This window comes from Microcebus murinus, chromosome 11, assembly GCF_040939455.1.
Source record: "Microcebus murinus isolate Inina chromosome 11, M.murinus_Inina_mat1.0, whole genome shotgun sequence".
Lineage (NCBI taxonomy): Eukaryota > Metazoa > Chordata > Mammalia > Primates > Cheirogaleidae > Microcebus > Microcebus murinus.
The window spans coordinates 52,679,743-52,695,919 of NC_134114.1; the positions used below are offsets into that span (position 1 = coordinate 52,679,743).

At 41.6% G+C, this 16,177-nt stretch overlaps 1 protein-coding gene across 4 annotated transcripts in view; it reads left to right on the forward strand.

Moving 5' to 3' along the window:
- ARHGEF28 (Rho guanine nucleotide exchange factor 28) overlaps window positions 1-16,177 on the forward strand; it is a 289,794-nt gene that overhangs the window by 164,855 nt on the left and 108,762 nt on the right. The window contains exon 1 of one of the 4 annotated variants that reach the window (XM_012783566.3): window positions 1,956-4,694. The exons of 2 other annotated variants lie outside the window; for them this stretch is intronic. In XM_012783566.3, coding sequence (XP_012639020.2) covers window positions 4,610-4,694 — 85 coding nt within the window. In that variant the 5' untranslated portion in view covers window positions 1,956-4,609. Of the gene's footprint in view, window positions 1-1,955; window positions 4,695-16,177 lie in introns of those variants that run through there. One more of the 4 variants, XM_012783578.3, reaches the window with a different exon arrangement.

Here is a 16,177-nt window from a genome sequence, read left to right on the forward strand (position 1 = left end):
TTGGGGTGGCTCCACCCATCATTCCATTCTGTGAGTATAAAGACTACGAGTGAGTGTTATGTGAATAATCTGTTCCCACCACGCGTCTCAGAGTGAGAGCATCTTGGCACGTGGATGAGAACCACGCTTGTAAAGATACTTTTCTCTGTAACATGGCCTGTCAATGAAGGCCAACAATTTCACCTGGCGCCTGACCATGGTAACGATGATTAGCTCCAACAGAAGAACTGCTGTGTTGAACTTGCTGAGATATGACGTGGTGGCTTCCAGGGTCTTTGAGGAAGTCTGCCTATCCTTGTTTTTCACCCAATACCAGAAGTCAAGGCTACATATGGTGAAGCACATATCTAAATTGTTACTGCAATGGCTCAAGTCATCCAGGAAAGGCTTGTCCTGGCCTCAGGGGCCTTGCCTCCTTTTGTCTGGATTTTCTTGTAACTTCCCAGGAATGATGTCTGGCAGTGCTAAAAACTGTGGTCTGTGGTGGCCTAATAATGGAGCAGAGAAGCAAAGTCAATCCTCCTCCTCCTCCTCTTTCTGTGTTAGTCTGATTTTCTTGGAACTTCCTTGAATGTTGCCATGTCTCAGTTTTGAAACTCAAACTATTACTCCTAAGGTCAAGATAAGAATACTTTAGTGTCTATAAAAGAAATATAATGAAAGAGAAGCTTTATTTACATTTAATATTTAAAACTTATTGAAAATCTACTTGTATTAAGTTTTTTACTGTTGTAATCTCACTGATCCTCACAGTAACCCTCTGAAGTACAGACGTGATGATCCCATTTTATATGAGCCAACTAGGCTCAGAAAGTATGAGTAACTTGGTTAGGCATGCTAAGGAGGTAACAGAACCACTGTTTGAGCCCAGATATATCTCCCAAACCTGTGACTTCTCTTTTTAGTTTGTGGCTCCTTAAAAATATGATTAAGACACAGCTGTTGCCCTCAGGGAATTTGGGGGCCCATTGCTGGATAAGAAAACTGTAGAAATACTATAATTCAAGTCAAAATATAAATACTCTTTTGGATAGGTTTACTTTTATCAAGGTTGAAAGGCAGGTTACATGTCTAAATGAGGAGGATCAAGGAAAGTTTCTTTTCTATATAGGTGTTTTAGAAAGCTGAAACTTTAAGGCAGTAGCATCTGCTAACCTCAGAGAGGTTATTTTCTAAGTAAAGGATTTTCTAATTAAAGGAGATACAGTCAGGTGAAGGTATCTCCCATGAAACCATTCATACTCTTACACTGTATGAAATCTGGTGAAAAGGTGGCCCTGGGGGGAGGGGTATTATTGAATTCTGCCAACTGCAATTGCAGTCAGATAGTCCTATTTGTCCATTGAATATGAATGAGATGTAAATAATATCTTGAATTAATTTAAATGCAATTATATTGACAAAATTACAAAAAAAAAAAAAGCCCCAATTACTATAGAAAACCAGGAGGATAAATGACCTACATGCAGGAGAAATTCTTTGGTGAGCAAGGAAGTGAGCTGTCCTAAAAATAAAAAGGGCTGTGCAGAAACAGTGTTTTCTGCTTCATGTTATATGTTAACGGTGCATGGCTGGTTGGTAGAGATCATTTCATTGTTTAAAAAAGTATTGATAAGTAGTAAAGCAAATGTGGGCAATGGGAAGTCTCTTGAGATCTGAGGTATGTCAAACATATTGGTTGGTTGTCTCATATGTATTGGTTGGATAGTTCTAGTTTTATTGTCAGAGTAATTTCTATATCAACAATCATTTGATATGTAATTGGTCAACAAGAACTATGCTTTTGGGAAAATTAGATTTAGATGAATCTCTCTGGCATCTTAACTAATAGACATGCTTTTTTCATCTTTTTCTCTCTGTCTACATTGTGCCGAAGTTCGTCTGATCTGTCACTTCTGGTCAAGAGAGAAGCCTGCTCCAGTAACGTGTTGACCTGGGTTTATCTATCTCCTAGTTAAGTAGCTCTAAGGGGCGTGAGGATTGCTTGGGATGGGCTAGGGGTGCTGTTGCTGCTTGTAAGTGCAGGTTCCTGGACCACCTCAGCCTGATTCAACTGGTCTAGGATGAGAACCTCATAATCTGAATTTTAAATAGTCACTGCCCACAGCCCCACCTGCATTCTGATGCCAGCTGAGAAATTCTGCCCCAACTCTGCTGTCTCTGCAGTGTAGCTTCCTGAACACTTTGTCACGTTTCTGACCAAATTAGTGCAACCAGTTAGGGAGCCTTTATAGAGCGTATTATTAATACTTCTATTCTGTTTGTAATTTAATAAAAAACATGTCTCCCTCTTTCCCATAGCACCAGTAAAATATAATAAGCATACCTTTAGTGGAGCAAGGAGCTACAAAACCTGCCCCCACCAATTAAGGATGAGGACTTCAGGATTTATAACCTCCTTAGAAATTTTGCATGTCAAAGGATTCCTTAATGGTAGGAATAGTTGAAGAAAGATAACAGCATCTCCTGATCCAACACTTTTATTTCAGTGTGGTGATTGTCCATACTAGCAGAGATTCCTTTTCTTTGGTCTGCAGACATGGTGGAGGCAGCCAGGGGGCCATGGACATTTGTACACTGTTGGTGTCGTTTGGAGCCTCAGAAGAATGGGTTTTCTCTACCCAGAAGTACTGCTCTTCACAAATGTAGATACTGTTGTGATGAATAAAATACTAATATATCTTTAAACACTTTATAAAAATTCTTGTAGCTTTTTTGGTCAAGATATATGGTTTTAATCAGCAGCTATTAATTTTAATCAGCAGATACCATAGTTGTCGTGTAAATACTCTTCATTCACTAGGTGAAGATCATTCACATAGGAGACCAACTATTGTAAATCGTTCATTCATTCAGCAAATGCCTTCAGTGTTCCAGGCACTATTCTGTGCTCTAAAACTGAGACTGAATATAAACACTCTTGCACAAGATTTTATATGTTTTCTTATTAAAGATCCATATGGACTAAAACGCTTACCTGAGTTACTTCTTCATACAAATGTACCCAGCTGATTAAGAAAAATATGTAATTATTCCTCAAATAAAAAGCCACAAAGTAGAACATGTATTCATATTTCTTTTCACTTAGTTGAAATGCTTGCAACTATACTCTAGTTGTATTTTGTTCTAGTCATATGTTTCTATGGCAAGCCATCTGAAAACACAGTAGTGATTTATGTAATTCTGATTTACTTAAATTTGAAATTAGGTGTTCTCTGTCCTTTCTTCTCTTCTGTCTGTGACCCTCATTCAACCCTCCCCAATCAGGCAGGATTAGCTGTCACAGAGCAGGCCACACAGGGTGGTATAATGGTGCCAACACTTAGGGAAATAATTGAAGTAAAGAGATGAATGTTAATTAAGACGCATATTGTCATGTTCCAAATCTGCAGAGTTGAATAGATCCTCATATTATTTCCAATGTTCTTTAGTTTATATGGGCATCAGATGACTGCCAAAACAAAACCCAGTACTTATTATTGTTCCTACTGAAAGAAATGCTTTCAAAGACTCTCCACTATGGGGTAAACTTTCTACCACCGCAGATCCTGACTGCTGTGCTTGAGCTTATTTGGGGCATGCTATCTGTGGGCCTATAGGAAGCAGAGAAGGGAGTTTGAGCAGTGTCAAGATTTATGGGGAGGCAGTAATGAGCCTCTACTGAATGCTAATTACGGGAGAGTTGTTCAGGGAGACTGCACAACAACTGTTGGTTTGTGGTAAATTAGTCACTAGCTCTATTGAGATGGACTGAAAGTTTAGATCGGGGCTATAAAGGCACCAAAATCCTGATGATTGACGGCCAAACTTGGTGACAATTTAGGAAAATACCCCAATTGTGCTAAACACAAGTGTTAGGTGACTTTGCATGAATCTAATGAGATGGGTGCAATTCTCTATAAAAGTGAAAGCTTCCAACCACATTGGGATTGAAAAGGACAGTGAGCCTGGATTGGTAAATGAATTATCCGAGCCGTTTTGGCTCTTGGATCCGAAAATCTGCCCAAGCTGCCAGTTGTCTGAAAGAAGAGATTGCTGTGGAAAGAGCCCTATCCTGAGTCTGAGGGCCTTCTTTCGCCTGTGGATGAGGCTTTCTGGCTGTCCACACGCATAAACCTCAACCTTTATCTAAGGCTGCACAGGGCGGCTTTTCTGAGAAAGGATACTCTGGCTCCAGAGCAAAACAAGCGCTCCACTTGGAGGCTTTTCTTGACTGCCAGGCAGCTCCTTTCAGTCCCCCAGTTGCTTTCCTCCTTCATTTCCATTTCCAGTAACACGAAAAGGAGAGTTAATGATTCATTTGCTCCCAGTGCCCTTTCGAATAAAGTGGACTGCGATGTTTCAGCGAGACTCCGGGCTGCCCCCCTCCCTCTTTTACGTCCCCAGTTTGGCTTTAATATTTACAGCCTCCTTGCCGGTCTACATGCCTGAACGCCCGAAGGAAGCAAAACATTTATTGCCTCTCCCTCCCCGGTGTTCGGAGCTGTTTCATCCAGCCTCATTCCTCCTCTTGACATCACACGGGGAGCCTTGCCTCCTGGCTGGGGACGCCCCGGAGTGCTTCCTGAGTCTCTGCTGCTTAGCCGGCTGATTTCCCCAAAACAAAAAGATGGATTCTGACTCTGACTCACCTTTTAACTACTCGTGGCCTTCCTTCCCCAAAATGAAGATTCGGAGAAGGGCATCCAAACAAGGTAGATCGTGGTATCTTTTCTTTCCCCTGGAGCCAAGCCAGATGTTTTTGTATTCTTACCTTGCTTTTCCTCATTTCTTTTCTGCCAGGCTGTTTTCTGATGAAGTTCGTGTTTATACACGTCTTTATAAAACTCTCATTATATAGATAATTTAGCTATAGATTTCGGAGGTAAACCTACTACTCATTCTTCACTTTGAATCTACCTTTGTGTTACTATGTATGTGCGGTGCTCTTTAAAAAAAAGAGAGAGAGAGAAAACGGGGGTTTAGTACAAGGTAAATGTTTTGGGTTCACTTAATCGGAGTTACCTTGGCATTACCTTGACAATAAAGAGTCCTGTTGATTTAAACATGTCCAGTCTTTGTGGGATTTGCAGAGAACTATGCATATGTTTTAAACCAAGTTTCTGCTGCTTTTGTTTTAGTTTTCAAGTGTGTATTAATTTTTAAAAAATAATTTGTATCTAAGAAAATTGCTATTTCTATTTTATACTATTTTATTGATTTATGGATATTATAAAGAAAGGATTTAAAAAAATAATTTCAACACAAAAGCCTGTATATTTTAAGGCAATGCAGTCATATTAATAAAGTTTACTAAAAATAATTATTAAGTATGCAAAAATAATTTACTGCCAAAGGAAGGCATGCCATTTATCGGTAGCATGCTTAGTAATGGAGTGGGTTTACGTTGCTTATTCCCTCTTACTTGCAACGCACTCTTGTTGTGGTGTGAGTCATGGAAACCAAGGGGCAAGTCGGTGTTGGGGTACAGTGGTGGTGTCCTGAGTACCTGCTGCATTGTCCTTGGCTGAGCTTAGCAGGTGGTAATTGTTGCCTTCTGAGGTTTGAAAAAATAATAAAAGTAGTGAGTAACCCTTTCTATCTCCTGTGCAGAGATTTATGTGGTTATGCTTTTAATGCAGTGAGAAAAAGAACATTTTCATGAGCTTACAACGAGAAAAGGTGTTTGTGAAAGCGAGTTCTCTCAGCAGCATTGTCCTGGGAGCATACCTCTTCTATAGAATGACTTACCTTAGCAGCCTGTGCTTTGCCCAGAGAAGGACGGACTCTAGAAGTTGTCAACATATGTGGCTATTTATGAGGAAGGATCTTCTTCCTTCCTCCTAAATAAAATAGAAGTGTGTATTTGCTTGTTTGCTGTCCAGCTGGGATCAAGGCCAACCCTGGGAATAAGATGAGTTGACCATTTAGGGCTAGTAGAAAGCCTCAGCCTGAACAAATTTCTCACGTTGCTCAGGCCATCCTTCAAATTCCATCACTGGGGACTTTAATAGTTTGTATTTAACATACTATTCTCCTGTTAATTCTGTTTTAAAAATTAACTTCTTTTGTGCTTTAGAAAATTACTCTTTCTATTTTATTGATCTTGTAGATATTGGAGATTTAAAAAATTTCAACACAAAAGACTGTATCTCTCCGGGAGATATAGTCATGTACTCAGGGGCCATGGAATATGCAACTTACCTTTAAATGATTCAGGGGGAGAATACACACATGAGAGAGCACAAGCATGTGCTTGTAAAAGCAAGCTGGTGCACAAACAGAAAGGAGAAGAAAATGTTAACAACATGTAAATAAAGGTATATACTGGTGTTCTTTGTGCTGTTCTTATTCTTTTAGCTTTTCTTTAAGTTTGAAATTATTCCCAAATAGTAAATTAAAAACAAAACTTGTAAATTATTTCTGAGAAGGGTGATACACTAAGTGACTATGACTTTGGAGTGAATAGTATTAGTTCTGGTACATTGAGAGCTTCTTGAGGGCAGGTACCATTCTGTAAGACTACCAAATCTCTGTGCTAATTTTAACCCCCTTAAACTTGGGGAGTAATCTGCTTTATTTTTGTTTTGTCCAACGGACTGCCTGGATGCCTATGTTAGTGTAGTGGCCTGGGCAGCTTAGCAGCCTGTAGAGATGTAGGGATTAATGATTAGGCCAGTGGAGAACCTTGAGAGTCCATTGCAGCTGTAGGGAATGCATTAATCAGCCTCTCGTTTTAAACTTGAAGTTGGAGCACGGCCAGTGTGAGCTACAACAGAAAGTCATAACATAGCTATGTATAAATTAAAGTCGATTCAAGTGAAAGCAGGTACCCAGGATATGAAAATGATTAACTATTTGTGGCTAATAAACAAAAGACAAGTGAAAATAAGGTTGGTAGCAGAGAGTTGGGGATTGTTAGACCGTGTTCCGTGCTTTCTTTCTTTATTAAATGATGGTGGAGTATTTGTGAAGAGCGGGTTTGGTCATGCTGTAATGTAAACTGGACGGAGACTCAGAACCACAGAGCTTTGCAGCCAAAGGGGCCATTGAAATCACCTGGTCCGGTCACCTCATTTTACAGATGAGCACAACAGGACCTAAAGAGGTGATGTGATGGGGCATCATTCACATGTTTAACAGGCCTTTCCAGGGTGCCAGGCACTGTCGCAGAGGGTGGGTGAAGTGCTGACCCTGACGGAAGCTGTCCCTGCTTACCGGGATCTTAGCCTTGGGACTGATCCCCCAGGACCCACCTCCATATAGTGGAAGAAACACCAAGTAACCTGATTTTTCAGCTTGTGGGCTAGTTTGTGAAGAACTATGGTCTCTTGTCTCTTAGAGGATGATATAAGTATTTTAGTCAGTCTTCAAAACTAAGGTGGCTTGAATTTTTTCCACACTCTCTCCTTCCTTCTAATCATCAGCAACATGATTCTCAGATACAGGTTCAAGTCACCTGGGAAATCACGAAGGACATTTTGAGAGCTTAGAATTTCCGGCTTATTGGCAAACCTCTCTTGTATTTGGTGAGAACTATTCTCTTTTATTCTCTCTTACTCTTCCCTTTTTTCTTACCACTCCCCTTGCTAGTATTCTATTTGTTTTAATATCCCCTACTGTGTTGGCTTTCACTGTTCTTTGATAGACACCCAGACACATACATATTACTGGCTTGCTTAGGGAGTGATGTGAAAATTTAGAGGATTTGATAATAAGAGGAAAACAGCATTAGCAGAAAGAAACCTACCAATAACCATATTTCAATTAAAAAGTATATCTAGTACTTTCTTATTCTCATGCCTTCAGAAGGAAGAGAAAAACATGTAACTTAAAGCAGTGACTTTGGAAATGACTAATTTCTAGAGGGGAGAGTGATGAAAGCAGTTAAAATCCAACTGCCCAAAATGTACTCAGTAGTTGGCTTGGTCATTTCCTAGGCAAGGCAGCCCTAGGACAGGCTGTGCTGGGAGCCTAGTGGTTAATGATTGGAGTGGGCCAGAATCCACTTCCGTTCCGCTTCAAGGGCTCCAGGAATGCCTGGATTTTTGTTTTGTTGTTTTCAGTAGGAGCTTCAACTAAGAAATTTAATGTTTATTAATCAAATATTTAAAAATATAGGAACTGGACCTTATCTAAGGTTCTCATAATTATCATTCAGTCTTTAAAATGCACACTTTAATACAAACCAGAACCCAGGAAATGTTGAAATGTTCTTTTCTTTGTGCCTTTATCTACCCATGCAATGTCTCTCATTCTCTCCTATCCCAGCTCATGTCATATGCCTTTCCAGTGACACACAGTGTGAAGAACTACTTCCCCCCCCTTTTTCTTTTTGCTGGTGCAGAACCAGTCTACAGTTGCCAAAGGAGGGGCAATGCATATCAGAAAGCTTGACAACCTTGGAGAGCTTAGCAACAAATTTTTTTGTAGTCGTAGTGAAAATTATGAATATTTATGTGATACTTTATTAACTACTGTTTACTGCTATAGTAAATGCTTTACCTATATGATACCTGATTCTGAAAATAACTCTGTGCTACAGATAGTATCTCTGCTTTATAGGTGAAGAAACTGAGGCTTAGAGAGTATTAAAGATAGTCCCAAGGCCATACCAGGAAATGCAGGGAATGGTGACCTTGGTAGAATAAGGAAGGAGAATGACGTATGAATAAAGTGTTTTTCACATGTGTTGTCCTATAAAGGACCTGTATGTTAGATGTGATTGTCATCTTTATTTATTAGTTTGGGACTTAAGGCTCAGAGGGGAGAAACGAGTTGCCCAGGATCAAAGCCAATAAATGGCAGAGCCAGCCCAAGAACCAGGACACTCGACTTGAGATGTTTTGGTCTTCCCGGTATGTTTTACCATGTCTTAGTAGAGGTAAGGGATGGTGAACTTGAATAGGTAGCTACCTTGGGTTCAAAAGGTGCCATTGTGCCTCACCCTCTTGGCTTCTCCTGCTCTTTCCTGTGTCTCTCCTAGGAAGAGAGATGACAGGGGAGACTCTGGAGGAGCAGGATGGGAGGGCTGGGTTTTTTTTTTTGCCTTGATCCCTTCTCCCTACACACAGATAGAGAACTTGTACACATCACTGGGTTGGGCTTGGGAACAGATGCACAGATGCCTGGAGTGCTGGTTTGTTGGCTTAGGAGAGGAAGCGGCAGGACAAACAGAAAGGATGGGTTTGGGGAGCTTTCAGTGTGTCTTGGAAAGTTCACAGGTTTGTCCAGATAGAGAAAGATAGACTGGGTATTCTGGGAATGAAGATGAGGATCATGAGACCAGTGTTTTGACCTTTTTCATGAGCTCATTTACTGTTTGGAGGGCAGGTTCCTAATCTGAAAAATAATCCTTGACACAGTAAGCATTAAGAGGTATGATGGCATTTCAGAAGTTTTAATGATAATTTTTAAAGGTTAGTTACTTTTATCTCATGGGCTTTCTCATTCTTTTCCTCTTTGCCTTCTTCCCATTCATGAAGTTTCATTGAATATACACATGCACACAGTCTAGAAACTCTCCAAAGAATGCCTTAATATCATAAAAGGAATAAGTCACTACAGAAATCCTTATTAAGGAAGAGAAACATTTTCCTAAAGGTGATATAATCTGCTAAGATGTTTTTGGCTTTCAATGAAGATACGTGTTTAACTTCATACAGAGTGGTTTCAATTCCAGACTCTGCCTAGAGTTTTACCTTTGTCAGCAGAGGAAAGGATGCCCGTTGCAAATCCTTTGCCAAACAGCACAGCTTCATACCCCTCATGGCTCCCTTTAGTTAAACAAATACTTTGCCAAATTTTTGAAAGTAATTTTTGCTTTACTTTTGGCTAGCCCAAATTGGGCAAGGCATTTTTCTCCACTAATCTCTGTAGGTGGGAGATGGTATTATAATTTATTATCTTCTTGTTCAAGGGACTCCTCCCTACCACTCCTGGTTTAGGGAAGGGAATAATGGTTGTTTATTCAGATACATTAATTAAGCAAGATAGAAAGTGAGTAAGTCCCATAGGAGAGATCAGGACAGATTACTGTCAAAGTTCAAGGCAAAGACACAAGTTCAAGATGGCAGCATCATGAAAGGGATGTCACTTCAATAGCCTGTGGTGAGCTGGTAGGGTTTTAACAGGCAGGGTGTTCCCTCTTAGCAAACGCACAGAGTCAGATGTACATAGAATGTATGTGATAGAAAATAGCCTAGTCTTGTGTGCCGTTGCTTCATGGGGATACAGAAATGTAGAGTGGTGCCAGTGTTGCATTGGTCTGGATGGTTAGCTTTGTCTGCTTAGCATCTTTCTTCCCTTTGTCCTTTAAGGGATAGAGCCTCCATTGCTCTGGCCATGGGTCTAAATGATGCTGCCTACTTCCCATGTGACCTTGCCTTCCTGGGTGCAGTGGGATGGGTACCCCACCCAGATGGGGCCAATCATGGCACTCCTACTTCCTGGCTACAATGATTGGTCCAGGATGGGCTTGTGAGCCAAGTGTGGCCAATCAGAATCTTCCCTTGGGATTTTCCAAACTGGAATATGGAGGGAGATGTCTTCTTTCTTGGGTGGCAGTGCTGGAAAGATTGGGGTGGAAACCATTAATTGGAAGAAACAAGTCTGTAGTAGGAGGAACAACTACAAACATGTGAAGAGAAGTAAATGAGTGATAGAATCCTGCCTAGGTATGTTCCTGCCTCTCAAGGCATGGATGCTAAATTCTTTTAGTTCTATGAGCTGCCCTCACATGCCGTCACATCCCTCACATCCCTCCCTCCCTCCCTCTTATTTTTGCTTTAGCAAATTCAGGTAAATATTTCTTCCACTTCTAGCTAGAAATCTCTAACTTGTCCTTTAAAATGTAGCTTGAGGGTCCCTATTCCAGGAGGCCTTCCCCGAATTCCCTCAGAGTTCAGAATTATATCCTTGGTGCCACTTTGCCTTATGTATATTTTTTTGATAGCCCCTCTTATTACCGTATCTCAGCTACTATTTAACATCTGTGCCATAAGACACTGAATTTCTTGAAGGTGGAGACTGGCTGACCTGTCATCACATCTCCAGTGCCCAGATGACAGAAAGTAGGCGGTAAATATTGAAAGTGTATTGTGGCACAAATTTGCCCACTCTACACCCAGATTCTCCTCCTCTTTGCCAAACTGGTATTGAATGTGGTTTCCTGGTGAGGGTGGAGAGCAGTTGGTACTGGGGTGGTATGGGGGGAGCCGTGCTCCTTGAAGCCACTCAGTGCCTTCTGGGTCCTCTTGGGCTCTGCTGGGGATTGACTGACCCGGCGCTTCCCTGAGGCATGCCTGCTTTGTTACTGGGTGTTCTGGCATCTGTGACCAAGGCTGGGATCCTGGTGTTGGTCAAGACCTGGCGATTCTCCTTCTGGCCTCACCCTGACTTGGCCTCGCCCTGGCTCTTACATTACAGAAACCTTGGCCACTGGCCCAGATGCTTCCCCTAGAAACATCTGCCACAGGGTCTGTTTTTTTTGCATGATGGTGAGCCCTGTGTCAGGCCATGGGTGCTCGACTCAGCCACTTCCTGTTCTTCTCAGAGGCCTTGGGGGCTTAGGGATCCCATTCTCACCACAGGCAACTGGGAGCAGCCCTGGAAGGTTGCACCTGGCCCTGCTGCCTGACTGCCCCCCCCCACGCTTGGAAGGGCTTACCCTAATCATCCTGCAAAGTGATCTTCAGAGCCCCCAACTTATCTCACACTGGTCCCCACAGGCAGGGAAATCAGTTGTCTCATCCATTTGATCTCCAGTGTCCCTGACAACAGCAAGTCCTGGTTATGAATTTCAACCAATTCCATATCCAACTCTCATCCCTCCCCACCTACCAGAGGTGTTTCAGAATCACCTAGGATAATGGGACAGGATTCAGGAATTAAGTAGAGTTTCTGAACCAGAGGAAACCCAGAACAACTTGGAGGAATGCCAGAGTATTGGGCGCTCATCATTCATTCATTCAAATATTTTTGCTGAGAAACACAAAAAATAAGTGAAAGAATTTACATTTCCATGGACAATTCTCTATTGTGCTAGTATGGTTCTTTGTTTATAGTAGAACTCTTTTGAGGATATTTAGGGCGTTGAACATGAGGCTCTGTGTATGGGCATTGGAGAATTGGAGTTCCTCATGACTTTTGAAATGAACAAGATCATTTTTGTGTGCCAATGTCTTTCCACAAGATTATGCAGGATTTGAATTATTCATGGAGTCTTTTGTGATGCTGATGTATGGAGGGATCTTCCTCATCAGTTTGTTTATATTGTTAGAGTCACTTGAAGTGGTCTCCTCAAAGTCCTGCCACTTTATTTGAGGTTTTTCAGTTCTGTCCTGGTGTTTGTATAATGTGTTAGTTTTTTTTCCCCCCTCAGTTTGCCAATTTTCCTTTCCGTGGACTAATTTGCTTTAGGCCTTGGAGAAATGCGTTAAAAAAAAAAGAAAAGAAAGGAATTGTTGATTAAATCTAATCACACCAAAGTCCACACACCACACATGACTGAATATCTACTTGATTGCTTGGAGGAAGCAAGGGCAGAAAAAAGTTATTTACACATTTGAGAATCCTTTTCCAAAATGAATGTAATACTCTTGCAGTCTACCTTGTACTACTACAATTAGGATTGAGGACTTGGAAAGATTTGGGGGGAAATTGTTATTTTTGTTCTCAGAGGATTATATTTTCTCCCCTGTCCTTACTTCTCTCTGAGTCTCTAATGTATTATGAGGGAAAAGGCTTGTTTTCTTCCTCAATAATTTTGAAAATTCAGTCTTTCAAAACAGCAGAATAGGGCTTTTTTTAGGATCTGGTTTTAGGAAACCCAGTTGTACTTGATATTTAGAAGGGGGTTTGAACTGTGCTCTTCCAAGGGAGAGGGCTGGAGCAGCAGCTCTCTCTCTCTCGGCACCTCTGGAATCCATTGGCTTCTGGGTCCTGCTGTTACTGTGGTTAGCACGACAGGCCCGAGAGCCCTGATCTTTCCCCAGGCCTCATTTTTCTTTTCAAAGGCTCCCAGGCAGGTGAGGTAAGTTCTGAGGGTGAATTGGGTGTTTGGGTTGATGTTAGTGACTCTCTAGTTTGGTGACCAAAGGTTCCTTGGGTTCCCTCAGACACATTTTCATACAGACTAAAATTTATGGAGTTACTTTAGCTTACAAGTGACCCACAGGAAATTCCTGAGCTGAGGATAATTTTGGAATTTGGACAAATCCTCTTTGTAACCCCAGGTCCAACTCAGAAGAGTGAGGCCAAGAGATTTTTCCAGGCTGAGAATATGAATATCAGGAAAATCCTAAGAGAACCTTGGAGGAGGAATAGGCAAAGAGGCGAATGATGATTTACCTCTGAAAATGTTTACTTTCACTTCAAGGGTAGGTTTTTTCCTGTCTTCTGAGTCACACTGAGACCATTGGTGAAAAGGGCTTTCTGTAAATTCCAGAACTTGGCAAAGGTCCATTTGAATTTGGGACTTGGGGGATAAGGTCCCGCAGTGGGGAAGGTGGGCTTTGGGCTCTGCCGGCACTGTGCTCGCATCCCTGTTCAGTCCTAATCGCCTGGACGGGTCAATCACTTTCTCTGGTGAGCTTTCTTGTCTACAGAATGAATATGACAATAACTCATGTGATTATGGAGGATAGAATTGGCAGATGGCTAAAAACAATTCTGTGTACTCTTGGGTAAAACATTTCCAGTTAATACATTTCCACATACATTATCTGATAGTGTTGACTTACTGATAACCCATTTTGCATAAAACTACACAGCTGTTCTTTTATGTAGGAGGCACATTTTAAAAATACGACTCTTTTGCTCCTGGTTTAGATGTAAAGATGGTTCTTGTTAAAAAAAAATCTAGGAATTATAGATAGTAAAAAGAGTTGAAAATAAAACCTGCCTGTAACTCTATAACCCAGAGATGGCAGTTGACGTTTTAGTTTGTCTTTCCACTCTTTTCTCTTGAGTATCTTGAATGTTGTTGTGTTATTAAACAAAATGAAGTGATGTACTTATTGTTTTATGAGTGGTTTCTCGGCAAGACTCACTCTGTCATATCCCAGCAGCAAATCGCCAGAGGTGAACAGCACAGGCCCAGGAAGTAGGCAAGCGTACCTAGATACAAGTCACGTGGTAACACATTAATGAGACTTCTTAATGGAAAAATACCAGACATTGCTCAAATACCATTTTCTTTGGTTCAAAATAGAATACTTGGTAACCCCAATTATTAAATAAAGTACTTTGAACTACTCTATCAGAGTGTCATTTATTATTTGTGTGACCTTGGGAAGTTACTTAAATAGCACTACAGTTTCCTCATCTGTAAAATAGAAGTAAAATGGAAATAATAAATAATACAGGTCAAAGGGTTGTTTGGGGGATGAAAGGAATTAATACGTATTAATCAGATAGAGCCTGGTTCATACTATGCACCATATTTATGTTAGCTGTCACAGTAGGAGCATCCAGTATGATTACCCAGTAGATAGCAGGTATTCAATAGATGCTGACCCTTTTGCAAATCTACCTTATCACCCCATTATTTCTTTAGCAAAAGGGTAGCCTATCTGATGTTTTAAATGAAGGGATTAAACACTAATATTCTTGGGCCATTGCTACCGGAGGGCACAGGAACTGCCTGGTATCGTGTTTGGCATCTACAAAATCTGTTTGTAGCTTAGATTCCAACCAGGAAGTTATTTATCCTCCCATGAGGAGCAAAATAAAACTCTTTATCACCAGAGTGTGGTAGATAACATAGGACAAAATGCAGAGGAAACGGGCAGGAAGAGCTCACAGAAGAAGGAAAAGCTCTTGGCTGTGTCAGGGAACCTCCTGGAGAATAGACAGTAATGACCGTGCTTTGAAGATGTTTTTAAGAGTTGCTGATGGCAGCTGAGGGCCCGAGGCTGGTCCAGCAGGTCACATGGTGCCTGGCAATCAGTAGATGCTGAGTAAATGTTGAGAAAAGGGAATGAATAAGTGGGTGGGTGAATGAATGAATAAAATAAGAAAGTCACATCACCGCTTGGAGTAGAGCAAGAACAGCAGGGCCAAACAAGAAAACCTCCAGATCTGAGAAAACATTACTATTACTAAAGAGACTATTCTCCTAGTTGTACCTAGTGTGAGGTTTCTGTTCTTTTCTTAATGAGAGGTTATTCATTCCTTCAGTGCATATCCTTTGAGTAGCTGTGCTGTGCCTGGCATGGTTCTAGGCATGGGGGCAGAGTGAACAAGACATTCCAAGTTGCTATTCTCATGGAGCTTACATTCTAGTAGAAGGAAACAGACATAATACAATCAGCAAATCTGTAATATGCTCAGTGATGATAAGTAGCATAAGGGAAAATAAAACAGGGTTAGGGGGTTGACATTTTACATATCACGGTCAGGGACAGCTTCCTTGATAAGATAACATTTGACCAGAGACTTTAAAAAAAAGTGAGGACACAGGGCATCTGTATATTCAGGGGAAGAGCCTTGGTGGTAGAGGCAGCAGCAAGTGCAAATGGGTTGAGACAGAGAACAGCAAGGAGGCCGTGTGGCTGGAGTAGAGCAGTAGGCAGGGCTGCAGAGAGGCTGGCTGAGGTTGGAGGAGGGGCAGGCTATGGGAGGCCCTGTAGGTCAGAATGAGACTGGAAGCCATTGGAGAATTTTGAAGAGGTGTGACATGATTTGACTTCCTTTGTAAAAGGGGTGTGTTGTCTGTGTTGTGAAGAACAGGGCATGGAGGCCCAAGGGTGGAAGCAGGGAGACTAGTTAGGAGACTATTGCCATAGTCTAGGAAGAAGACCGGGTGGCTTGTCTTGACTGGCAGTGGAGGTGATGGGAAAAGGTCAGATTCTGAATCTCGAGAGGAAATCCAGAGTTCAGTTTTGGGCCTGTGATGCTTGGCATGACTGCTGGACACCTGAGTGGAGAAGTCAAGGAGATAGTTGTGACTCAGGGAAGAGGTCTGGACTGGAGACAAAAATTTGAGAGTCACCACAATACGATGGTGTGTGATGCCGTGTGGTCAGAGAATGAGTGGAGAGAGACAGGCGGCTTGAGTATTGACCCCAGAGCAATGCAGTCTGCCCAAATCTGGAAGATGCAGAGGAACCACTCATGAGGACTGAGCAGGGGAGGCCAGTAAGGTGGGGGGAGAACCAAGAGCAGGTGGAGTCCTGGAGGCTAAGGTTGGGAAGAG